The following is a 24,263-nucleotide window of genomic DNA, read 5'->3' on the forward strand; positions in this document are numbered from 1 at the left end:
AGTCTTAGAAATAGGATGCTGTGAAACTAAGGAGTCAGAACAGAGCTGTACCTCTTCCAGCTGTTGGCACAGGCCTGGGGCTGCAGCCATAGAGCAGGGCTGCTCAGTGGGAGCCCGGGCTCCTGGCGGAGGACAGGGAGGCTGCCTGGCAAGGAGCAGAGGCATCAGATCTGCAGGCCTCAAGAGGTGCAGCGCCACCCAGCACGGGCCCCTGGCAATCTGCGTGTGCTTCATCTCAAGCCTACCAAAAAATTGCTGGGGTTGCCTGGTTTCTCTTACATGCCTGCCTCCTGGGAAGGACTCTGGAGAGGGTGCCCAGGGATCTGTCACTGTGGGAGGCCACCTGCCTTTACCCACCAGGCTCCTGCGGGAGTTAACACGGGAACCCCTGGAGACAGACTAGCTCTCTGATGCTTGAACTTGGTTGCAGAGAGCTGTTGCCATAAGAACTTAGTGCCAGATGACAAATGCAGCCCAGGGGGACCAGCTCTCTGAGAAGCACCCTCTGCTTCGCTGCTGGCTGTCTGCCCCCTCCCTGGATTGCACATTGGCCCTCAACCACACATCTGGGTTGTGATGACTATTAGCCCAGTCAGAGCAAGGACAAAATCTAACTGGAAGCAAAACAAAATCTAACTGGAGTTGAGGAAGGACAATATTCACAAGGGATGAGGTGCTGGCAGCGTGGGAGGACTCACAAGGAGCTGTTATAATCAGCTGTGTGAAAGGGGCCTTGGGGCCTGAGGATGAATTCCTCACCCTCAGCACTGCAGGGAAAGCTTCCTGGAGGAGGAGGCCTCTTACAGATTCCTGAGGGGAAGGAGGACTGCCTCTCTTAAAACATGGGCAAGATCTGTATGCTTCTAATTACAAAATGCTGATGAAAGATCTAAGAAGACCTAAATAAATGGAGACACATACCACGTTCATGGATTGGAAGATTCAGTAAAGTTCTCCCAAGCAAAATTAGAAGAGAGAGAGACACACACACACACACACACCAAGAAACAGACTCTTAATTATAGAGAACACAATGATGGTTACCAGTGGGGAAGTGAGTGGGGGGATGGGGAAAATAGGGGATGGGGATTAAGGAGTGCATTTATCCTGATGAAAAAGTCAATTCTCCCAAAATCAATCTAAAAGTTTAATGCAATTCATATCCAACTCCCAGAAGGAATTTTAGTGGACACAGATAAACTTACTCTTAAATTTATATGGACAGGACAGGCCCCAGAGTAGCTAAAAATAATACACACATACGTACATAATAAATAAATCTTGGAAAAAGAGAATGAGAGAGAGGATCATTGTACCTGATATTAAGACCTACTGTATTGCTACTGTAATCCAGACAGTGTGACACTGGTGAAGGGATAGATCCCTAGATCTGTGGAGCAGAATACGGAGCCCGTGTCTGACTGATTTTTGACAAAGCTACAGAAGTAATTCATTAGAGTTAATAATAATGATGTATTGATACTGGTTCAACATTTACAAAAAAGAAAAATAGCTAAGTTTGGATTTTTTTTGTTAGACTTTTATCAATATTATTGATAACCGACCTTCCATCTCAAATCTGTGGATAGTGCAAATTCAAGAGTAACTTCATTTTCCACTTAAGACCACGATTTCCTGTTTGAGAATCTTCCAATATCCAAATTAAATCTACTTTCCTCAAAGCACTTAGTTAGCATTCCCATCACGTGTCCAAGGCTGGTTTTAAGATCGATGTGATGTGTTTTTCCAAGATGTTTCATCTCTGGGCAGATCCAGAAAATACTGTATTTGATCTTTTATTTGTTTTAGAGAATGTCATCATGACCAGCACAATTGAAGTCAGGTCTCCCTGTGACATGATACGTAGCACAAAAAAATGCTTCTGAATTTTGGCCAAAACCTCTGGCTTGTTCACTTTTATCCTCTCCAAACTCCTCAGCACCAGTATCATCTTCTTGCCCTCAATAATACTTTAAATCAATGCCTAAAATTGTATGTTACTTTTTCCCAGTTCTTTCTGTAAGTCAAATGCATATTTCATCTAGACCTACAGATATACAAACCCAAGAGAATATGACTTAATATTGCAATATATTCCTCAGTTTCCATTGCAAATACTACATTAATTCCTGCGTACTCCCGGAATCGCAGATTGGAACAGGAAGAAAAGCAAGAAGGATCCGACCAATTAATTTATCTTTTTCCTAACCCAAGTGCCTCCACCACTCAACCTCCCCTTGCACAACCCACAGACTTGCGAGGTCTTTAAAAAGCTCTGTTAAGGGAATGAAAAGACAAGCTCCAGAAATAGCTCCCAGAAATGGGAGAAAAACTTGCAAATTACATATCCAACAAAATGTATATCCAGAATATATGAAAAATTCTCCAAACAAAGAAAACAGTTTATTTAGAACACAAACAAAAGATCTGAACAGACGTGTTACCAAAAATAGAGAAAGATGGCAAATAAGCACATGGAAAGATGCTCGCTGTTGTACTGCCGTTAGCCATGAGGAAAATGCAAATCACACCCACGATGAGGCCTCTCTCAGAATACACGTCCCAGAACGGCTAAAATAAAAAGCAGTGACAGCACCAAATGCTGCTGAGGAAGTGGGTCACTCCTACATTGCTGGAAAGGCAGGAGGCAGTTTCTTACTAAGTTAAACATATACTTGCCATCCAAAGCCCTGCAATTGCATTTCCTGGGTATTTATCCTACAGAAAGAAGAATATCTGGGACATCTGGGTGGCTCAGCGGTGGAGCGTCTGCCTTCGGCTTGGGGCGTGACCCCGGGGTCCTGGGATCGAGTCCCCGTCGGCTCCCTGCAGGGAGCCTGCTTCTCCCTCTGCCTGTGTCTCTGCCTCTCTCTCCCTGTCTCTCATGAATAAATAAAGTCTTTAAAAGGCCGGGGGGGGGGGGGGGGGGGGGGGGGGCAGCTCTGGTGGCCCAGCGGTTTAGCGCCGCCTTCAGCCCAGGGCGTGATCCTGGAGACCCAGAATCGAGTCCTGCGCCAGGCTCCGTGCAAGGGAGCCTCTGCCTGGTTCTCTGCCTCTCTCTCCCTCTGCCTGGGTCTCTGCCTCTCTCTCTCTCTCTCTCTCTCTCTCTCATGAATAGGTAAAATCTTTAAAAAAAAAAAAAAAAAAGTGGAGAAGCCAGAACGTAGGCTGGAAAACTAGATGTATTATTTGTGTCATTTGTTGAGCATTTCATCTGTGCCTGATTTTAGGCCTCGGGTGCCCTGACCAATCATGTTCCTTAAAACAACTCAAAATCACATGGTATGTTCCTTGATTTAGCCCAGAGATACAACATCTTGATGAAATATGGGTCAGTCTTGACCCTGAATGCCTCCCTGCCTAGGACACAGCCTGGGAACAGTGACTACACACTACAACAGGAACGAGGTTCATGGCAGATGTGGAAGCCCCACACGGAGAACGCAGACAGCAGGCGCTCACCAGCAGAACCCATGCTCTTTCCTAGAAGAGATCAGTTTTGGAGTGAGGGGGCCCCGGCTGTTTGAGATGAACTCTTAGTGGTCTTATATGATGTTTATAAAGCTTTCCAAACCCCAAAGAGAGCTAAGATGGATAATTCCATTTTCAAAGGGATTTTAAAATAGATTTATTTAATTTTACAGACAATGTTTTTCTAAACTGGCAGAAACAGCACGTGAATCACAAGAGTAACATTTCAATATGTGAGGTTGAAACAAGGAGTGACAAAATGTTTATGTGACCATGAAGAAGAAAATTCTCACAAAAATAAGCCCAAATGTACCCCTGCACCCCCAAAGTTTACAGCAGCAATGCCCACAAGCACCAAACTAGGCAAAGAGCCCAGATGTCCATCAACAGATGAATGGATAGAGAGGATGTGATCTATACATACAACAGAATATTACTCGGTTATTACAAAGAATGAGATTGGGGATCCCTGGGTGGCGCAGCGGTTTGGTGCCTGCCTTTGGCCCAGGGCGTGATCCTGGAGACCCGGGATCAAATCCCGCGTCAGGCTCCCGGCATGGAGCCTGCTTCTCCCATTGTCTGTGTCTCTGCCTCTCTCATGGGTCTCTCATGAATAAATAAATCTTTTTTTTTTTTAAATTTATTTATGATCCCACAGACGTGGGATTCGATCCCGGGTGCCCAAGATCGCGCCCTGGGCCAAAGGCAGGCGCCAAACCGCTGCGCCACCCAGGGATCCCGAATAAATAAATCTTAAAAAAAAACAAAAACAAAAAAAAAAACGAAGAATGAGATCTTAGCCATTTGCAAAGATGTGGATGGAACTAGAGGGTATTACGTTAAGCAAAATAAGTCAATCAGGGAAACAATTACATACGATCTCACATTGATATGTGGAAATTAAGAAACAAAACAGGTGGGGATCCCCAGGTGGCTCAGCGGTTTAGCGCCTGCCTTTGGCCCAGGGCTCAATCCTGGAGTCCCGGGATCCAGTCCCACGTCAGGCTCCCGGCATGGAGCCTGCTTCTCCCTCTGCCTGTGTCTCTGCCTCTCTCTCTATGTCTATCATAAATAAATAAATAATAAATAATAAATAATAAATAAATAAATAAATAAATCTTAAGAAAAAAAAAGAAAACAGGGCATCATGGGAGAAAGGAGGAAAAAATAAAACAAGACGATGTCAGAAAGAGAGACAAACCGCAAGAGACACTGAATCCTGGGGAACTGAGGGTTTCTGGAGGGGATGGCGGGACGGGGTGAGGGGGTGACGGGCACTAAGGAGGGCACGTGATCGGATGAGCACTGGGTGCTGTGTGCAGCTCATGAATCACTGACCTCCACCTCTGAAACTAATGATACATTACATGTTAACTAATTGAATTTAAATTTTAAAGCCCAAATGTCAGGCAGCCCCGGTGGCGCAGCAGTTTGGCGCTGCCTGCAGTCTGGGGTGTGATCCTGGAGACCCAGGATCGAGTCCCGTGTCGGGCTCCCTGCGTGGAGCCTGCTTCTCCCTCTGCCTCTCTCTCTCTCTATAGATAAACAAATAAAATCTAAAAAAAAAAAAGCCCAAATGTCATTTGCATTAAATTATCTTCTGGGGACGACTGGGTGGCTCAGGGGTTGAGCGTGTGCCTTCGGCCCAGGGCGTGATCCCGGGGTCCTGGGATCGAGTCCCACGTCGGGCTCCCTGCATGGAGCCTCCTCCTCCCTCTGCCTGTGTCTCTGCCTCTCTCTGTGTGTGTCTCTCATGAATAAATAAATAAAATAAAATAAACTTAAAAAATAAAATTAAAATAAAATAAAAAATGGTTTGCGGAGCATCAGATTAAAAAAAAATCCACGGTTGCGTTTATTTCGAGGGCTGGCCGGTCACCAGGGGGCGCCCGAGGGACAGGGCAGGGCTGTCACCGGGGCGCCAGGAGCACCCTGGGTCGGGGGCGCCGGCTGCGGCCACCCCTCGGTCCCAGCTCTCCTGCCGCTCCCCCGTCCTGAGGCTGCGTGAGCCCCAGCGCCGCGCGGTCTCCCCTCTGCCACCGCCCCGCCCACCGCCCACCGTCCCCCGCCGAGAGAACCAGGTCTCCGCCCCGCACCTCCCGCAGCGGCCGCGGGACCCGCCCGGCGGAGGCGGAGGCGGAGCCGCGAGAACTACATTTCCCAGGGTGCTGCGCGCTCCCGGACTCCACTTCCCAGCAGCGCCCGGGACGCCCCCGAGGACTGCATTTCCCAGAGTGCCGAGGGCGGGCCCGCGGGGCCCTCCGGGTTCCGCCCCCTCCACCTGGCACCCGCGCGCGGCTGGGGAGTCCGTCCCCTGCCGGAAGCCGCTCCCGGCGACGGGCAGGTGGGGCAGGTGGCGCAGGTGAGGCGGCGCGGGGCGCCTTGGGTCCCCAGGGGAGCCCGGGCCCCGGCCGTTCCGCGGCAGCCGGGGCGTCCTGAGGGTGTGGGGCTCCGAGGGCGTGGAGGGCGGGGCGGGCAGGGAAGCGCCGTGGGTGCCCGAGCTCCGCGGTGCTTCCTCGCCCCCGGCTGCTGGGCTGCTGGCGTGGGGCCTGCCCCCCGGTCAGCGCCAGCCCGCGGGCCCAGCACATCCTCAGCCCGGGGATGCGGGCCGCGAGGGGTGGCCCCTGAGGCCTGTCCAGTTCGAGCCCGAAGCGCCACCTGCCCTGCAGGAGCTCGGCCGGTGAAGGCTCCCCTGGACCAGCTGGCGGCGGCGGCCCCTGGGCGCTGCCCCTTCCTGGCCTGTGGAGCGTGAGCTTTGGCTGGGGCCATGACCAAAACCTCATGACGGGGGCCAGGAGCCCCCAGCCCAAGACTGTCTGCCTCCCTGCCTGTCAGCCCCAGTGTGCTGACTGCCCCCCTCCTTGGGCCAGTGTGGGGCCCAGCTGGCACCAGGCTCCCTTGGCTGGGTGGGAGCCGCATGGCCCCTGTGCAGATCCAGGCAGAGGGCTCCCTAGGGAATGGGACCGGGAGGGGGAGCCTCAGCCCAGCTGGGTCTCTGTGGCCCCCAGCAGGCTCTCTCTCCTCCCTGGGGGTCTCATCCTGTTTCACTTGCCACAGGGAACCCTGAGCGAGGCCTTGGACAGTTGCTGTGGCGTCCAGTGCTAAGGGCAGTGACCCCAAGGAGGGGCATCTTCAGGGAGTGGGGTTCCGTCTGCCTCCCACCATTTGTCCCCGCAGGTGCAGCCAACATGAGTGAGCCTGGGGGGTCAGTACGAATCCTAGTGACCGGCGGATCTGGTCTGGTGGGCAGAGCCATCCAAAAGGTGGTAGCAGACGGAGCTGGGCTGCCTGGAGAGGACTGGGTGTTCGTCTCCTCCAAGGACGCTGATCTCACGTGAGTGGACCCATCCCTGGAGACGCAGAGCTCAAGGCCAGGCCTGTCCCTGAGGCTAGTAGCCTCCTGTCTGGGTCCTCCCCGCCAGGTGGCTGCCCTGGCGTGGGTGTGTGCAGTTCTGCTTCTAGGTAAACATCCTCACATCTCTTCCTGGAAGCCCACGGCTTTGTAACAGCCAGTGCCTGAACTGGCCACTTTCCTTTTTGGCAGTTCTGCCTGCCATCAGCCCTGCCACCAATACCCCACCCCCAGGGTGCTAGTTCCTTCCCTCAGGCCTCCTGCGGCCTCTGAGAGCCTGGCTCCTCCCAGGGACGCTGCACAGACCCGAGCCCTGTTTGAAAAGGTGCGGCCCACACACGTCATCCACCTTGCTGCAATGGTGGGGGGCCTGTTCCGGAATATCAAGTACAACCTGGACTTCTGGGTGAGTGAGGGCCCCATGGAGCCCTGGGGACTTTTTCCTCGGCTTCCTATGCTTATGTTTTGACCCCAGGAAGTCCCTGAGGGTCCGGCTTGGCACAGCCTGGTGGGGACAGCCCCTGTGGAGCCCCTAATAATCCACGCTTGCTTTGTAGGTAGATGGGCCTAGAGGAGGGCCTGGGGGCATTGGCCCAATAGGAAAAGCCGAGGTGGGTTGGGGGAGCTGGGAGAAACCAGTATTTGCTGTTTGACCTAGGTAGGGTAGGTTCCTATCCCCTGCGCCCTCTGGGCCTTGAGACCTTCCTGCTCCCCAGACCTCTCTGGTCTGGCTGCATTGAACCAGGCTCACCACGCATTCTGGGGTGCAGAGACGTGAGCTGGGTTCTGGGCCCGAGGCATCTGGCCTAGGGGCGTGGGGTATGGTGGAAGGGGCAGGAGAGCAGGGCTCTGCCTGTGGCCCCTCCTGCCAGGCCGTGCCCCTGAGGGCTGCCTCGCCATCTCTGGGCATCCGGTCTTGGTGTGGTTCAGCCTTGCAGCAGGCACAGGGATGGCAGAGGCTCAGGTCAGATTCTGCCCAAGGCCCCTGTCACCCCAGGGCTCTCCTTGTCTCAGTAGCAGTCTTCCCAGAAGCCTGCCTAGTCCTCATCTCTCCCTCTGCTCAGAGCGGTGCAAATGCCCAGTGTCCTCCCAGGGACCAGGGAAAAGGAGGGGTGGGACTGACCAAGGCCTGTCTGCTACTAGGTGCTGGGTAGGCTCCTCCGGGGTGGAGGAGTGGAGGGCCCCTTCTCCCCATCCCTGCTAGGGCCCGATTGGGCCTGCCCTTAGCAACCTGTGTGGGTGAGGTCCAGCTCTGAGCTAGGGGGTGTGGGCCTCTCCTCCAGCCCCCCTCCCAGAGCCCCAGGGAGGGGGAGGGGGAGGGGGGAAGACAACTGCCTCTAAGGACGTAAGAGGCTTGAGGGGGCCGTGGTTTCTGGAAGGTCTGTGCTGGGAGGTTTCGCCTTGTCCCAGGAAGCAGTTAGGATAAACTGGCTCAGGTGCTGCCTGAGCCAGTGGGAGCCAAGTGTGTCCTGCTTCAGTCTTTGGAGGAGCAGGTAAGGGCTGGGGTCCTGCCTGGAGGGGCCTGAACCGCCCTGCCCGCCCTTCCCCTCCTGTGCCAGAGGAAAAACGTGCACATCAACGACAACGTCCTGCACTCGGCCTTCGAGGTGGGCGTGCGTAAGGTGGTCTCCTGCCTGTCTACCTGCATCTTCCCGGACAAGACCACCTACCCCATCGATGAGACTATGGTGAGGGGCCTGGCCGGGCGGGATCGAGGAGGGGCCGGTGGGTCCTGGCAGGGCGGGGCCAGGAAAGCCAAGGCCTCCTGCTCCCCTAGATCCACAATGGGCCACCGCACAACAGCAATTTTGGCTACTCCTACGCCAAGAGGATGATCGACGTGCAGAACAGGTCCTCCGCCCGCGCCCCAGCCGAGACCCAACAGGAAAAGGGAGGAAGCCCAGTGGGTTCCCCTGGCAGAGGGAATGCCCCCTCTTTGTGGGCCTCCGGTTTTTCCATCCAGGCGAAGCCGGGGCGGGTGCGGTGGGTCAGTGGTCCCAGGGCAAGGGCCGGAAGAGACGCTGTGATTCCACAGGGCCTACTTCCAGCAGCATGGCTGCACTTTCACCGCCGTCATCCCCACTAACGTCTTTGGGCCCCACGACAACTTCAACATCGAGGATGGCCACGTGCTGCCCGGCCTCATCCACAAGGTGCACCTGGCCAAGAGTGAGTGCCCGCTCGGTGGGGCCCCAGGGCCTCGGCAGGGAGGGGGCTGGTGGCTGGCACATCCCGTCCTGACACCGCCCCCTCGCTGATTCTGCAGGCAGCGGCTCTGCCCTGACGGTGTGGGGCACTGGAAAGCCACGGAGGCAGTTCATCTACTCACTGGTTTGTGCAGACGGTGCCTCGCTGTCCACCCAAATGTTTCCTGGCCTGCCATGCTGGCTGTGGCAGGGCCATAGCGTGAGGGAGCCTGGTAACGGAGTGGGGGTCCAGGCTGAGCCCCTGGAGGAGCCATCACTGGTCCTCGCTGGGGCCCTATAGGCAGTGGCCAGGTGCAGCACTGAGCAGGGTGTTGGGCTGAGCTGGCTAGGAGCTGCCCAAAGGGAGAAACCTCCAGCCCCAGTGAAGCCCAGGCTGCACCCTCACTGAGCAGGGGCATGTAGGAGGGGTGGCATATGGCCCCATGTGGCCATAACTTGTGGCCTTTGACCCTATTTGACTTCTAGGACCTGGCCCGGCTCTTCATCTGGGTCCTACGGGAGTACAATGAAGTGGAGCCCATCATCCTGTCAGGTGGGCACCCCGTGGCTCCCTGGCCGCTGCCGCAGGGCAAAACCCATCGGTCCTGAGAGCAGCCAGGGTCGGGAGAGAATGTCGTGGGGGCTGGGTGACGACAAGGCCAGGTGGGGGAGGCCTGACCTGGCTGCTGGCCCCCCCGCTCCCTGCAGTGGGCGAGGAGGATGAGGTCTCTATCCAGGAGGCGGCCGAAGCCGTGGTGGAGGCCATGGACTTCCATGGGGAGGTCACTGTATCCTTTGGCTCTGGGGCGGGGCACTGTGGGTCTGACGTGTCCAAAATGGGTCTCTCCCTGGTAACTGGAGAGAGGGGTGGTGCTCTGACCCCACGGCCCCCCAGGGAAAGGCAGCGGAAGTTCGAGGGCAGGCTGGGGTGGGGCGGGGCGCCCCTCCTGCTGTGGCCTTGACTGGGCACCTAGTTTGATACCACCAAGTCAGATGGACAGTTTAAGAAAACGGCCAGTAACGGCAAGCTTCGGACCTACCTGCCTGACTTCCGGTTCACACCCTTCAAGCAGGGTGAGCCCCCTGTCCTCCCGTGGCTCTCCCACCCCGTCCCTCAGGACCTCCCAGCCCCTCCTTGGCTTTGGGCCGACCTTGCTTTCCCTACTGGAGCTGGGGACGCCCTGTAGGTTTGGTGTCCAAACCCTTACCGGGGAGGCAGGACACAGAAGAGGTGATTGCGGGTGTCGCTGGGGCCCCTGCCCTCCCCTTCTCCCCCAGGGGAGATCAGGGCAGCCTCAGCCCTCACCTGCCACCACCTGTCACCTGCCTACCTCTGCACCTCTGCAGCTGTGAAGGAGACCTGTGCCTGGTTCACCCACAACTACGAACAGGCCCGGAAGTGAGGCAGTGTGGGAGCAGGCACCGGCTGCTCCCCGAGGCCCCGGAGGCAGCACCCTCAGACTGCGGGAGTGGAGGGCACTGCCTGGCAACCTGGGCCCATGTTCTACTCCTTGGCCAGGGCGGCTCTGGGCATCTGTGCACTGGGCCCACCGTTCATGTCTGTCCTCAGGGAAACCAAGGCCTGGCCAGGCCCAGCACCTTGCTCCCCAAACCAGTCCCGGGGTCCTGAGTGTGGCCCCTCCTGATCCTGTTCTCCCATTCCTTGGGATCTAATAAAGTCCAACTTTCCCAGGCCTGGCCCCAGCAGCTCTGTGCCCCCCCCCCCCCCCCGTCCCGCAACACACACATAGGCACTGTCCCCCCTGAGCCTGGTTAGCCCCAGGACCCACCATTCACCTGCTGACTGCTGGGCGAGGGTGGCGGGCTGGCCCTGGAGGAGAAGGGCAGCTGCAGCTGGCAAAGCAGGTGTGCGGGCGAGAGGCAGGCAGGCTGCCGGGTAGAGGCGGTGGACAGTCAGCCGGTGGGGGTGCGGGGCAGGGTACCTGGAGCAGTCTCAGCTGCCACTGTGGCCACAGCTTAGCCTTATCACGTGAGGTCCCATGCAGGCCTGGTGACCTGAGCTCCCTGGGCCTACCTGTCAGCACCAGGCCTTTGGGGGACAAAGCTGGTTCTGGATTTGGACCTGCTGAGTAGGCATGTGGATGGATCTCGGGAGGGTGGTGAGCGGGACCCCAGGAGAGAGCTGTACTGGGCCCCTCATCTCCCTAGCCCTCAGGTGGCAGCTTGTGGTGGGCCTGGCCTGCCCTCTCGCCTGGGCGGTAACAGGTGTCACAGAGGAGGGCCTGCTGGGAAGGGGTGCGCAGCAGACTTTCACATTCTCAGCAGGAATCCAGCCAAGTCCCTGGTGCAGCCGGTCAGTGCTGGGGGGTGTGCGCATCGAGGAGCAACCAACTCCAAAGCCCTCAGACACCTTCCCAGGCTCCAGGCCCACCCTTGGGGCCGCTTCCTCTCAGGTCCCCTGCCTCCTGGTCGCCCTCTGTCTTCCTCATGATGGTGGCTCTCAGCTCTTTTCTGACCCCAGATGTGCCCGTCGTGTGAACTCTCTCAGGCAGTATGCCAGGCACACGCTTCCCACCCCCACCCGTCCCTGTGCCCGGCTGGCCTCTCTCGGCACTTGTCTCCACCCTTTCTCCAGCCAGCTGCAGTGTTTATGCCCCGGGGCTCCCTGGTCGTGCCTCCCCACCTTTGAGACCTGGAGCAAAATGTTGGTTTCTTGGGAGTGCCCACCCTGCCGTGGAGTCCCGTGTGCTTGCCCGGGGGTGCCCGGGAGCCTCTTCCTGGCCCTGGACGCGGAGCTGTCGGACCTGGTCAGCCGCCCTGTGTTCCCTGGTCTCCAGCCCCAGGGAGTGGAGGCTCTGCTGTGGGGTTCGGGGAAGGGGGTGGTGCCTGAGCTGGAGCTTGAGTCAGCCACGTGGGAATATTCAGAGGGAGGCCCAGTGTGGCGGAGAGGCCCGGACACACCTGGCAGGACAGAAACTGGCCATGTGTCCTGCAGTGTGTGTTTGTTGCAGGGGGCTGTGTCCCCAGCCAGAATGCAGGTCCCCCAAGTGCGGGCTCAGCTGCCTATAGTCTGCTGCTGTATGGCCTTCATCCCCTGCCCACAGCGGGCTGACCCACCGCCAGGGTAGTATTGAATGAATGAGATTTGATTGTTGAAGAGCTAAGAATGTGTCAAAGTAGCATTTAGAATAACAAAATATTTTTTTAAAAGATTTTATTTGTTCAGGAGAGGCAGAGACACAGGCAGAGGGAGAAACAGGCTCCCTGCAGGGAGCCAGACGCAGGACTCGATCCCAGGACCCTTGGGGTCACGCCCTGGGCCAAAGGCAGACACTCAACTGCTGAGCCACCCAGGCGTCTCCAGAATAACAAAACATTTTCAGATGCAATCGTAAAGAATACCCTGCAGTGTCAGATCTTCAAACCTCATTGTTCCCGTGTCAATTAAAAATTACAAGTACAGGCAGCCCCGGTGGCGCAGCGGTTTAGCGCCGCCTGCAGCCCAGGGTGTGATCCAGGAGGTGCGGGATTGAGTCCCACGTCGGGCTCCGGGCACGGAGCCTGCTTCTCCCTCTGCCTGTGTCTCTGCCTCTCTCTCTCTCTCTCTCTCTCTCTGAATTAATAAAAAATCTTAAAAAAAAAAAAATCACAAGTCCTCCCACCCCTACCCCTACCCTCTGGTCAGTTGCAAACGGGCCCCTGCGCGGCCGAGCACTCCATCAGCGCCCCCACCCCAGGACCGACGAGGTCTCCGCTGGGGACCCGGGCCTCAGGAAGGCCCCTCCTGCCTTCTCGCGGGATCCAGGCTGGCTGGAGAACTTCGGTGCAGAGAAGCGACAGGCCGGCTCACGATTCAGGGCCTGGAGCCGCTGCAGCTCGCCAGCCCGCCCGGCCCCGCGGCCCTCGCTCCGCAGCTGCGCCCGCCGTCAGGCTCCAGGGCCCAGGGCGCCCCGAGGGCGCGGCTCCCGCCGGAGAACCCGGCCCAGGCCGGCGCGCTGCACTCACTCCCCAGCTCCCCAGGCGCCGGCCTGGCGTGCCCGGGTCTTTCACCGGAATCGGGGCGGATGCTCCTCCGCGGGAGCTCAGCTGCGCAGCGGCCGGCCGCCGGGGCTTTCCGGGACTCCGCCGCGCCCCCGCGGGGACCTCGCCCTTTCCGGCCCTTCGTTGAACGGAGCCTCTCGAGCTGCCCCTGGGAAAGCAGGGTCCGCCCGGCTCCACGCGGCCCGACCCCACCACCGCCGCTCTCGCCCTCCGCCGGGGGCCGCGCCTTCCGCGGAGCGCCAGGCCACGCCCACTTCCTCGCGGCGCCCCGCCCCCAGCCTGCGGCACCAGGACCAATGAGCGCCCGGGGGAGGGGCTCGCCGCGGAGCCCGGAAGGGGGTGGGCGGGGCGTGAGGTCCCGGCAGCCAATCGACGGGCGGGGGGGGCGCGGCGGCGACATGGGCGGGGCCAGGTCAGGCCGCGGTGACGAGATGGCGGCGGCGGCAGCGCTTGGCCCGGGTCCGCTCCGTGTGGGCTTTGTGGGCGCGGGACGTATGGCCGAGGCCATCGCGCAGGGCTTCATCCGAGCAGGTGGGGCGCCGCGGGCGTGGGGCGCGTGGGTCCCCGGGCCTGGGAGCCAGCGGGCGTCCCACGCCGGCCGGGTGTGCGCGGGAAGGGCTCACCTGCCGGGAGCTCACCTGCCCGGAGCTCACCTCCTGGAGCTCACCTGCCCGGAGCTCACCTGCCCGGAGCTCACCTGCCCGAAGCTCTTCTGCCGGGAGCTCACCTCCCGGAGCTCACTTGCTTGGAGCTCACGTCCCAGAGCTCACCTCCTGGAGCTCACCTCCTGGAGCTCTTATGCCGGGAGTTCACCTGCCCGGAGCTCACCTCCTGGAGCTCACTTGCTTGGAGCTCACGTCCCGGAGCTCACCTCCTGGAGCTCACCTCCTGGAGCTCTTATGCCGGGAGTTCACCTGCCCGGAGCTCACCTCCTGGAGCTCACTTGCTTGGAGCTCACGTCCCGGAGCTCACCTCCTGGAGCTCACCTGCCCGGAGCTCACCTGCTCGGAGCTCACGTCCTGGAGCGACGCGTCCCGCGGAGGCTCTGGGCGGGGGTCACCAGGGAGCCCTCCGCGGGGGGTGGTAAGGGCGCCGCAGGACCACCTCTCCTTCGCTGGGCACGGCAGCAGGGTGCGCGTGGGGCGCCAGGGCTGCTTGTCCCGGTGAGCCTCGTGCCCACCGCCAGCGCTTGCGACGTGGGTGGTCCGAGTCTAGGGGGCTGCGAGTTTGTAGAATAAGATTTTGAGTTTGGAAGATTTACGAGAACGTAACATATTTTAGTAATTTTTTTTAAATTTTTATTTATTTATGATAGTCACAGAGAGAGAGAGAGAGGCAGAGACACAGGCGGAGGGAGAAGCAGGCTCCATGCACCGGGAGCCCGACGTGGGATTCGATCCCGGGTCTCCAGGATCGCGCCCTGGGCCAAAGGCAGGCGCCAAACCGCTGCGCCACCCAGGGATCCCCTATTTTAGTAATTTTTAATGCTGATTAAAACCGATATTTGGAAGGATAGTATTTTGTTTACATGGGGTTAAATAAAATATATATATATTTTTAAATTTTTTTTAAATTTTTATTTATTTATGATAGTCACACAGAGAGAGAGAGAGAGAGAGGCAGAGACATAGGCAGAGGGAGAAGCAGGCTCCATGCACCGGGAGCCTGACGTGGGATTCGATCCAGGGTCTCCAGGATCACGCCCTGGGCCAAAGGCAGGGGCTAAGCCGCTGCGCCACCCAGGGATCCCTAAATAAAATATATTACAATTAACTTTACCTTTTTTTTCTTACTTGCTTTTAACATGGCAACTAGAAAGTGTGAAGCTGGGTCTTTGGTCCCAGTAGTATTGTTCTTGGACGGTGCTACCTTTGCCACCGGGATCTCCCACCAACTTCTGGTTTCCTTCCGGCCTTGGGTGGTTTGACCTTTGAGACTCTGATTCTGTTTCCGACGTGATGTGTGCGGCAGCTGCACCCCGTGGCGGGCTGCAGGCCTGGTCCACCTCCTGATGGGCATGGAGGCGGTGTGTGGTTCTTCATCCTTCACACCGTAGGGTGTCGAGCTGCCTTCCTGGTCTGTCCCCCTAGATGTTGGTAGCACCCCCCAGTTAGGACAGCCGGAACTGTCTCGAGGTTGCACACGTGCCCTGGGGCCTGGAGGCCAGGACCTCCCTGGGGGAGAACGGTTGGTTCACAGGAGGCCTGACAGTGCCGTCCTAGTCTTACTCCAGGGGATTTGGAAACCGTTATGTGTAGATTCCGGGCTGGCTTTCTGCCCTCCACCACAGTCACGGTCCAGAAGGGTGAAAATCATCAGAAAATAGTTTATGGCAAGTCTCAGGTGCTTTACGTGTACAACTCTGCAGTATCACCTTCCTCCCAGGGCTGTGCAGGTTCACCGTACTCCGCGTAGGCACGCGTGGAGGTGGTCGCTGTCACGACTCACTGGCTCGGTGTTCGGGTTGTGGGGTGCACTTCTGCCTTCCTGGTAGACCTTACAGAAGTGTAATCTCCCCAGCCCTGCACCCCACAAATGCAGATAATTTCTACCAATTGGGGATTTAGCCCCTGCTTGGACATCCCAGCACAGACACACACCCCACTCCCAGGGAAGCTCAGCACCTACTGGGCCTCCCTCCCCACCCTGCCCCAGCTCTGTCCCCGCCTTCCTGTCCCCAGAGGCACAGACCCCTGAGATGGAGTCCTCATGAGACTAGGCAAGCTCTGGGCCCCTGTGTCTAGCAGAGCCTCTGGACTCGGCAGTAGCAGAGAATGGAGCGAGTGCCTGGTCCTGGCTGCACGCAGCACCCCTGCCAATCACTTGGGTTCTTACAGAGCATCAGGCCAGCTGCGGCCAGGATGGCCCGGGCATGGCTGAGCAGGAGAAGCCAGTAAGGGGCAGGCCAGGCTGGTTCCTGCTCTTCTTTCCTTCCACTCCACGTCCTCACCGACCCTTCTGCTTTTGCCTTTCTCTCCAGGAAAAGTAGAAGCTCAGCACATACTGGCCAGTGCACCGAGTGACAGGAACCTCTGCCACTTCCAGGTGGGCTGGGCCCCAGCTCTTCTGCGTTGAGGCTGTCCTGGGGGGTTCATGGGGGCTCTTGACTCCTGAGACAGTTCTTGGGTCCAGGGAAGTGCTGCTTGTTTAGGTAAACTTTTGAGACTGGCTGGGCTGGGCTGGGAAAGAGGAGGTCAGGTCAAAGACCAGAAGGAAAAAAAAAAAAAAAAGACCAGAAGGAAAGTTGAGGTTGTGGGGGATGCTAGGACAGAGTAAAGGGGGTATGTGTGCATGTGCATACATGTGTGCACACATACACACACGTGTACCCATGCATTGGGTTGGGCAGAGATGGTTGTGGGCACTAAATGGGGTCAGAGGGCGTGAGGAAGTGCTGACGTCAGGGGTCAGGGGTCCTGAGCCAGACGGATGGTCTGGGTGAGTCTTGGGCAGTGGGAGTGGGGGTGGTGCAGGCATTCGCAATGGGAGAGACCCACGGGGAGCCCTGGGGCTGCAGGGTGGGCTCCCACGGGAAGTGCCACAGTCTGGGAGGCCGTCCCACTTACCCCAGCCCTGATCCCACTGTCCCCGTTGCAGGCCCTGGGCTGCCAGACCACCCACTCCAACCAGGAGGTTCTGCAGAGCTGCTTGCTGGTCTTCTTTGCTACCAAGCCCCATGTCCTGCCAGCTGTCCTGGCAGAGGTGGCCTCTGTGGTAACCACTGAGCACATCTTGGTGTCTGTGGCTGCTGGGGTGTCTCTGAGCACCCTGGAGGAGGTGAGTGGCCTGTGGGGTTGTGTGGGAGCTGGGGCTCTGAGCCCAGAGTCCGTTCTGCTGGCCAGACTCTGCTTCCCACCCCTTGCCATCCCACACTGGTGCCCTTGAGGAAGGTGGGATGGGTGAAGCATGTGACGGCCTCCCGGACAACCTAGAGAGGTGGCCAGTGGCCCAGGGGGCTGGGCTTCCCTATCCTGCTGGTACCACACCCAGGACACAGAGGAGGGAGCCCGCAGCTGGCTGAGGCCTGGGCCTGCCTGGGGGGCCGCTTGCACATGTCCCCTGACCCCTGCTTCTCTCTGACCAGCTGCTGCCGCCGACCACACGGGTGCTACGAGTCTCACCCAACCTGCCCTGCTTGGTTCAGGAGGGGAGTGTGGTGATGGCGCGGGGCCGCCACGCTGGAAGCAGCGAGGCCAAGCTTCTGCAGACCCTGCTGGAGGCCTGCGGGCAGTGCGAGGAGGTGCCTGAGGCCCACATGGACATCCACACCGGCCTCAGTGGCAGCGGTGTGGCCTTTGTGAGTGTTATCTCATCCCCTACCCCCCAGGCCAGCCCTTGGCGAAGTTTCCAACTCTGCTGGCCTTTGGGATTCGAGGACTCGGCTCCGGGGCTGCCTGTGAGCTCTCCCCTCTGCTACATCACTGCCTTCCTGGGATGCTCCAGGCAGACCCCGGGGCTCGAGCCTCCGCCGTCGTTCCTGCACTGGTGGCCAGTGCTCTGGGCCGGGTTCCTGGGGGTTCCAGGCTTTCTGCAGACTGGGTGCTTTGTCCAGGGGAGTGCTGGCTCTGACAGTCCTACCCCCCACTGGAACAGGTGTGTACCTTCTCCGAAGCCCTGGCCGAAGGTGCCATCAAGATGGGCATGCCCAGTGGCCTGGCCCACCGCATTGTTGCTCAGACCCTGCTGGTGAGTGAGGGCAGCCCCAGCCGGGTCGTGTGAAAAGGGACGGGCTGGCACGTCTCCCGGGAGCAGCGGGAAGGGAGACAGCAGGCCCAGGAAGCCCGCATCAAGATCTGGGATGGGGGCAGTGGACACATGATGAAGCAGGCTACACAGTGGGGCTGAGCTGGAGAGGGAGCTGCCCGGGTCCCTGCAGTCACCCCTGGTGCCCCTCTCCCCAGGGGACAGCCAAGATGTTGCAGCAGAAGGAACAGCACCCGGCTCAGCTGCGGACAGACGTATGCACGCCGGGCGGCACCACCATCTACGGGCTCCACGCCCTGGAGCAGGGGGGATTGCGGGCAGCCACCATGAGCGCCGTGGAGGCTGCCACGTGCCGGGCCAGGGAGCTCAGCAGGAAGTAGGGAGAGGCCCTGGACGTGGGCTGCCCCGGCCCCTCCTCCCTGCCCCTTCCCGAGGACTGCAGCCCTCCCACCATGCAGGGGCTTCTTGCCTGTCCCCCTCCCGAGCTCCACACGAGGAAGTGAGAAGGGACAGGACTGGAGGGGCTCGCAGGTAGTGGCCCACCATCATGGGTGACTCGGGGGTCGAGGGCCTGAGCGTGAGCACTGCTGGCGGCTGGGGGGCAGGAGCAGGGCAGCTGCTGGGGCATCGGTAGCCTTTCCAACAGCTACCTAACTGCAGCCAGCTCAGGGGGTGGGGGACGTGGAGACTGCAGGAGACTGGCTCCTCCTCAGTGAAGCCGGGGGGGGGGGGGGGGGGGGGGGGGGGGGGGGGGGGGGGGGGGGGGGGGGTCTTGCCCCCGGGTTGACCTGCCATGGGGCGGGGCCACCCACGGGGAGCTGGGCCCCAACCCCGCCAGCCTCTGAGAAGAAAACAGGGCTGGCCACTCTTTCCCTGGCTGAGGAGCTGAGGGTCCTTCCCTTGGGGAGCCCACCCCAACAGAGGCCCGGGCCCAGGGTCTGCACAGCGCTGGTCCGCAGCAGGTCCCCGAAGGGCCCCGCTGGCTGCAGAGTGAGGACTTGGCTTCGGCTGGGTGTGGGCCCCCTCCCCCAGCTAAGCTCCAGACAAGTGGCAGGTGGAGCTGGCCGTGATGACCCTTCCCTGGGTCGTCCTGGCGGGTCTCCTGGCCTGGCCTCGGACTACAGGACATGGCTCTTCAGCACGTCCCTGAATGGAGCAACCGGCCGGGAAAGCCAGGAACTCAGGTCCCCAACCCAAGGCACGGTCTCCCCGCCCACCCTGCCCCCGAGGTTCACCGGAGCCTCCCCACCCTACAGAGGCCCTGGAGTGCCGGACTCGCCTCGCTCCCACCCAGCGGTCTGCTGAGACGAGGCCAGCCACGCGAGAACCAGGCTGCCCCCAGTGGACCAGCTGAGACGTGAAGCCAGTCCGTCGTCTGTAGCTGGCTGATGGCACCCCCGCTGCAGTGCTCCCGTGTGCAGGCCCCTGCCCCCATCCCGAGCCTCCAGCCCGTCCTCCCCCTTCCATCCTTCGTTAGCCAGCTGGCCCTTCCACCTGTTAGGCCAGCCTGAGGCCACGTCCACACCTGATGTGTCCGTGAGATGGGAATAAAGACACTGTCCAGTAGCACCGAGTGACCGAGATTTGGGCTGATAAAGGGCCTGGAAGCACATGTCAGCTGGGGCTCAGGCGGACCTGGGAGCTGGTAGGAGCCGGGGGCGGGGCGAGGTTGTCCTGGCTGCGCAGCGCCATCAGCTCTGGGACGGTGGGCGGCTTCCTCCCGACGCCAACGCCACCTTCCACGGTGTTGGGTGCAGCACTGCCTCCTCCCGTACGGTCCCTGGGAGCCCGGTGGGTGGGCGTGAGGGGCAGGTGCGCACGGGCAGGCCTCTTGCGAGTAGAGGCGCCTCCGTGAGCCCCGGCCCAGCTGGAAGGGCGCTGTGCCCCTGGTGGCGGTGGCCCCGGAATGCGCAGGGGCCAGGACAGTGGCTTTGGGGGCCAGGGTTGCAGCCTGACCACGGGCTGGCCACAGCGCTAAAATTACTTTTTCAGGAGGCCGGTGGATATAATTTCTCCTCATCAATTTATGTTTTCCTGACTTTTTCAAATTCTGAGGTTCTAGGCATTGGATCAAATGTTACAAAGATAAGACTCTAGGGGTACCTGGTTGGCTGAGGCAGCAGAGCATGAAACTCTTGATCCTCAGGGTCATGAGTTCGGCCCATTTGGTGTAGAGGTTATTGAAATAATAAGCCGAAACTCAAAAAATATATTAAGATAAGACTTTAGGAAAAGGATGCATGTGACGTTGACATGAACCTTTATTATAAAGCACGTGGGGCCCACCTGATTGGGCCACCCCCCTACCAGCAAGGGTGGGTGTGAAAAGGCCCTGAGCCGAGCATGCACCCTCAAAGCCCACGGTCCTCTCAAGGACACGCCCCTGGGTCAGCCTCACCTGTGGGCACCCTTATCTGGGGACCAAGAGCGCCTGACCCCGGCCCTGGGCTCCTCGCGGCAATCCTGGCGTGTGGGCTGGGGGACCCCGCAGGGTGTGCTCTTCCCCTCAGCTCGTGCGGACATTGCACCTGCCGCCCGAGGGATGTCTGGGTCGCTTCCCAGGCATGCACCCCCCTGGGCAAGGCCACGGGTCTCAGACCGGCTCCCTCCTGGTTGCAGCGTGGTCTCATCCCCCCGAAACATGCAGGTCAAGGGGGGGTTAGCAGAAGCCTGTACGCCCACCGGGCCTCCATTCCCAGGCCCCTGCCAAGCCCACTGGAGGCCCTAACCACGACCCTGACCAAGAGCAGATCTTTGCTGCTTTGAATATTCAGCCATTCCACGGAGATACACTCGGGGGCGCCAGATGCCCCTGCCTAGCGCCCCTGGGGCCTGGGGGCTGCTCTCCAGTGGGCAGGCCCGGCGGGTCGGAGGCCGGGGCCCCAGGCCTAGGGCCCTGAGCTGCCACCAGGTGGTAGGAGATGTGAGACGGGCTGAAGCCCTGAGCCAGCCGCAGACGCCCGGAGCTCCTCCAGGGGTGCAGGCTCCACACAGCTGGCGAGTGGACGGGCCGGCTGGGGGCTGCTGCCCTGGCCTTGCTTCCCCTGCTCCCAAATTCTTCACACCCTCCCTCAGCTTTCAGATTTGAGCCGTATGTACGGCGCGCGCGCGCGCGCACACACACACACACACACACACACACACACACACACACGCTCGCTTTTTGACTAGGGACGGTTCCCAGGAACAGTTTGCTCTCAGACTCGTGGGGAAGTTGCTCTGGGGGCTCCCTCCAGCTGCCTCGCGGGTGCATCGCAGAGCAGCAGCAGGACTCCGAACCCCCCGCTGGGCAGCAACACATGGACACCTCCCTCCTCCTCTCAACCTGAGCCACCCAAAGCCCAACTGCCGGAGGCTCTGGGAACAGCTCCTGAGCCACACGCTCGGCAGTGCCAGCAGAGGTGGGGCAGCGGTGGAGGGGAACTAAGGCACTGGAGGTCGTCCCGGTGTGGCTGGCAGGACCCCAGGCCCGCTCCGGGGAGACGGCACGGCTCTGGGCCCTGGGCTGCACCGAGTGCGCTGAGGCTGCCCCAGGGAGCTCGCTCTGTCATTGGTCAAGTCACCCGGACCCGAGGGTACAAGGTTGCTAACCCCATTGAATAAGAGGTTTGGAATGCAATTTTCTTAAGGAAAACTAACAATCCCAGGGGAACAGAAATCTATGCTCCCAGCTGCATCCAGAACCTCCCGCTCCCCACTTGCTGGCTGCCATCGTCCCTTCCCAGTCCCTACAGAGCCAACCTCCAAGGCCAGCCTCAGGCTGCGGAGAGATACCACCGTGGCTCCCAGGAAGGAGATCTGTAAAAACGGGCTTAATGTGCTAAAAACCCAACTGGAGATGCGTGCTTCCGCATGGAGAGGGCTGCAGGGCTGTAGCACACGGACCGTGAGATAGCACGGCTCAACTTACGGGAGTGCTGGGCCCTTGTCCAGTGCACAGGATGGGCCACCGGGAGGATGGCAGGAGGTACAGAAAGGTGCACAAGGGCCAGGGCGGGAACACGGAAACTGCTCCGGTAAGTGCGCTACGACGTGTGCGTGGCAGGTGGGTGTGGCAAGGGACCCTGGCTAAAACCCCAGACCCTACGAGTGTGCTTGCCCAGGGAGGACGGAGGACGTGTGTGAGCCCGGGACCCCTCTGCTAGGTCCCCCTCCAGAGAACGGGGACGAGTGGAGCGGGATGACCCTTCACCAACGGGGCCCCTACAAGCCAGCCTGGGGACCGGGATCCCTATAGCCCCGAGCCATGGGGTGGGCCATCTCAGGGTAGGAAAGAGGGGAAATGGAAGACTGTGCGTGTCCCCTCCCTCCAAGTGCAGCAGGAGAACAGCCACCAGGGGGCCACTCAGGCAGGCCTGGTCACACCCCATCCTCGGGGACTGCAGGAGAGGGACTGATGCCCCCCAGCCTCCGAGCCATGCTGATCAGTGATCGCAGCTGCACCAGCTTTGGCGGCCCCACCTCCCGAGGGTCCTGATTCTCCAGCCACCGAAGAGCTGTCTCCAGACCCCGGACAGCCTCCCCGGCCGTGGGCACGGCAGCCTCCTCCTCCTCCTCTGCACCCCCCATGACAGAGGGTAGGCTGGCCGGGGGTGGAGGGGCGGCAGGGGCCAGCACAGGGGGCCGGCCAGGGCCCGCCTCCTCCCTGCAGCTGTCGGGCAGCCCCCCGTCATCGTCCAGATGCAGCCACTTGGCCACCTCCTCAGGCGCCAGGCGCTTGTAGGCCAGGGCCGCCAGGTGCGTGAGGTCGCTGAGCACCCGGCTGTGCTCCGCAGCCTCCTCGGCCTGGCCGGCCGGCTGCCCCCCAACAGACTCCCCGGCCGGCCGGGGCTCGAAGGCCGCCCGCAGGCCCAGCAGCCAGCACCGCTCAATGCTGCCTGCCTGCACCAGGTCCCAGGAGAGGCCGGCCAGGTAGAGCATGTCCTTGAGCATGAAGCCGCGCATGAAGTCCAGCGGGGAGCCGCCGGCGCAGGACACGGCTAGGCGCAGCAGCTCCCGCTTGTACAGCTGCTTGAAGGCAGCCACGACGCCCTGCTCCAGCGGGGCAGGGATGTGAGCCCGGCTGCTGCCCTTGGACAGGAACAGCACCCGCACGGCGCCATCCGGGGTCTGCAGCTCCTCCGGGGGGCTGAGGGGCTCAGGCCGACAGCGCCGGAGGGCGTCCTCGCTCTCCTCCAGGGCGGGCATCCTGGCCGCTGGGCTCGGGCAGGGCGGGTGGGCGACCAGCAGGACGGCCTTCTGCTGCAGGCAGCTGCGGCGCAGGTAGCGCCGGACCCCGGGCACGAACTCCTCGAAGAACCAGCCGCGCAGCAGCGGGCGGCTGAGCCAGGCGTCGGGGCTGTAGCGGTAGGAGGCCGGGAACTTGTCCTGGTTGTGGTGGCGCAGGCTCGGCGGGTCTGGCAGCTGCCCGATGACCAGCGGCTTCAGCTTGTGGCTGCCCGTCAGGTTGGCGGCCAGCAGCACGGTCACCCGGTCGCCGCGCCCGCGCCGCCCGCAGCCGCCCGCGCCCGGGTCCCCTGCGCCCAGGGGCGCCGCCTGCTCGGGAAGCAGCTTCCAGTAGAGGCCGGTGACGTTGGCGTTGTAGATCTGCTCGTCGCCGTAGCCGCCCTCGGCGGGGGGCGGCGGGGCGGGGGCCCGGGCGGCCGCGGAGCCGGGGCCGGGGCCGGGGCCCGGGCCCGGGCCCGGGGGCGGCGCGGGCTCCTGCTTGACGGGCGGGCCGGGCGCGGGGCCGGCGGCCGGGGGCTCGGCCTCGCCGTAGATGCGCTGGCTGGAGATGCCGTGGCGCTTCTGCCAGCGCCAGAACCAGCCGTGGCTGGCCTTGAAGGTGCACTCGGGCCCGTAGATCTGGCGCGCGAAGGCCTCGGCCTGCGCCTGGATGAGCGGCCCCGACAGCGGCACCCCGTGCTGGCGCAGCGCCACGAACCACGCGTAGACGGCGCGGTCGATCTCCTCCTCGTTGGCCAGACGCATCTTCTTGCGCTGCGTGCCCACCTCGCCGCCCAGCTGCTGCAGGAACCAGCGCAGCTTGGGCTCGTCCTTGAGCCAGCCGCGCAGCGTGCCGCCCGGCACCCCGAAGTCCCGGCACACGCTGGCCTGGCGCTCGCCGCCCTTGACGCGCTCGATGGCCCGCAGCTTGTCCTTGATGGAGTAGGCCTTGCGGAAGGCCATCTTCACGGCCACGCGGGGCCGCGGCGCGGGCGCTGGGGGCGGCGGCCGCGCGGCGGGGGCCGGGGCGGGCGCGGGGAGCCGCGGCGGCTGCGCGGGGCGCCCGGGCGGGGCGTGGCGGCCGCGGCGCGGAGCGGGGCCGGCCGGGGGGCCCGCGGGGTACATGGCGGCGGCGGCGGCGGGGGCGGGGGCGGGGGCGCGGGGGCCACACGCCGGCCCGGCCGGCCGCGCGGGGGGGGGCGGGGCGCTGGGGGCGGGGCCGGCCGGGCCCTCCCCTTTGTCTCGCCAGCTCCGGGGGCGCAGGCGCGGAGGCCCCGCCGCCCGGCCCCGCCCCGCGCCTTCGGCCCCGCCCCGCTCGCCCTCGGCCCCGCCCCGCGCCCTCG

The 24,263-nt window shown here is 61.1% G+C and overlaps 3 protein-coding genes across 4 annotated transcripts; 2 read left to right on the plus strand and 1 right to left on the minus strand.

Moving 5' to 3' along the window:
- The first annotated feature begins 5,689 nt into the window (after window positions 1–5,689).
- GFUS (GDP-L-fucose synthase) lies at window positions 5,690–10,703 on the plus strand. Its single transcript, XM_041768824.1, has 11 exons — window positions 5,690–5,833; window positions 6,649–6,805; window positions 7,115–7,229; window positions 8,383–8,511; window positions 8,601–8,674; window positions 8,859–8,992; window positions 9,090–9,154; window positions 9,496–9,562; window positions 9,718–9,797; window positions 9,984–10,083; window positions 10,357–10,703. Exons 2-11 carry the CDS (start codon window positions 6,660–6,662, stop codon window positions 10,410–10,412), a joined length of 966 nt encoding a protein of 321 aa, XP_041624758.1. The 5' UTR covers window positions 5,690–5,833; window positions 6,649–6,659; the 3' UTR covers window positions 10,413–10,703.
- A 2,715-nt stretch (window positions 10,704–13,418) lies between these two features.
- PYCR3 (pyrroline-5-carboxylate reductase 3) lies at window positions 13,419–19,281 on the plus strand. 2 transcript variants are annotated; one of them, XR_005989963.1, is made up of 7 exons: window positions 13,419–13,542; window positions 15,992–16,056; window positions 16,609–16,788; window positions 17,096–17,308; window positions 17,605–17,697; window positions 17,913–18,246; window positions 18,972–19,281. XR_005989963.1 is itself a non-coding variant. In XM_041769426.1 (6 exons), exons 1-6 carry the CDS (start codon window positions 13,443–13,445, stop codon window positions 18,093–18,095), a joined length of 834 nt encoding a protein of 277 aa, XP_041625360.1. In that variant the 5' UTR covers window positions 13,419–13,442; the 3' UTR covers window positions 18,096–18,447. The 2 variants fall into 2 exon arrangements, 1 of the variants encoding a protein (XP_041625360.1); XM_041769426.1 differs by lacking the exon at window positions 18,972–19,281 and having other exon boundaries at window positions 17,913–18,447.
- Window positions 19,282–19,958: 677 nt separating this feature from the next.
- Window positions 19,959–24,045, minus strand: TIGD5 (tigger transposable element derived 5). Its single transcript, XM_041769425.1, has one exon. It carries the CDS (start codon window positions 24,043–24,045, stop codon window positions 22,075–22,077), a length of 1,971 nt encoding a protein of 656 aa, XP_041625359.1. The 3' UTR covers window positions 19,959–22,074.
- Between the last annotated feature and the right edge of the window lie 218 nt (window positions 24,046–24,263).

Source organism: Vulpes lagopus, chromosome 9, assembly GCF_018345385.1.
Source record: "Vulpes lagopus strain Blue_001 chromosome 9, ASM1834538v1, whole genome shotgun sequence".
Classification (NCBI taxonomy): domain Eukaryota; kingdom Metazoa; phylum Chordata; class Mammalia; order Carnivora; family Canidae; genus Vulpes; species Vulpes lagopus.

Coding starts and splice junctions, on each gene's coding strand:
- GFUS (XM_041768824.1), top strand. CDS start 6,660: ATGAGTGAGCCTGGGGGGTCAGTACGAATCCTAGTGACCGGCGGATCT. Junction 8,512..8,600: donor ACCCCATCGATGAGACTATG/GTGAGGGGCCTG, acceptor CTGCTCCCCTAG/ATCCACAATGGGCCACCGCA. Junction 9,563..9,717: donor GGAGCCCATCATCCTGTCAG/GTGGGCACCCCG, acceptor CGCTCCCTGCAG/TGGGCGAGGAGGATGAGGTC.
- PYCR3 (XM_041769426.1), top strand. CDS start 13,443: ATGGCGGCGGCGGCAGCGCTTGGCCCGGGTCCGCTCCGTGTGGGCTTT. Junction 13,543..15,991: donor GCAGGGCTTCATCCGAGCAG/GTGGGGCGCCGC, acceptor CTTTCTCTCCAG/GAAAAGTAGAAGCTCAGCAC. Junction 17,698..17,912: donor TTGTTGCTCAGACCCTGCTG/GTGAGTGAGGGC, acceptor CCCTCTCCCCAG/GGGACAGCCAAGATGTTGCA.
- TIGD5 (XM_041769425.1), bottom strand. CDS start 24,045: ATGTACCCCGCGGGCCCCCCGGCCGGCCCCGCTCCGCGCCGCGGCCGC.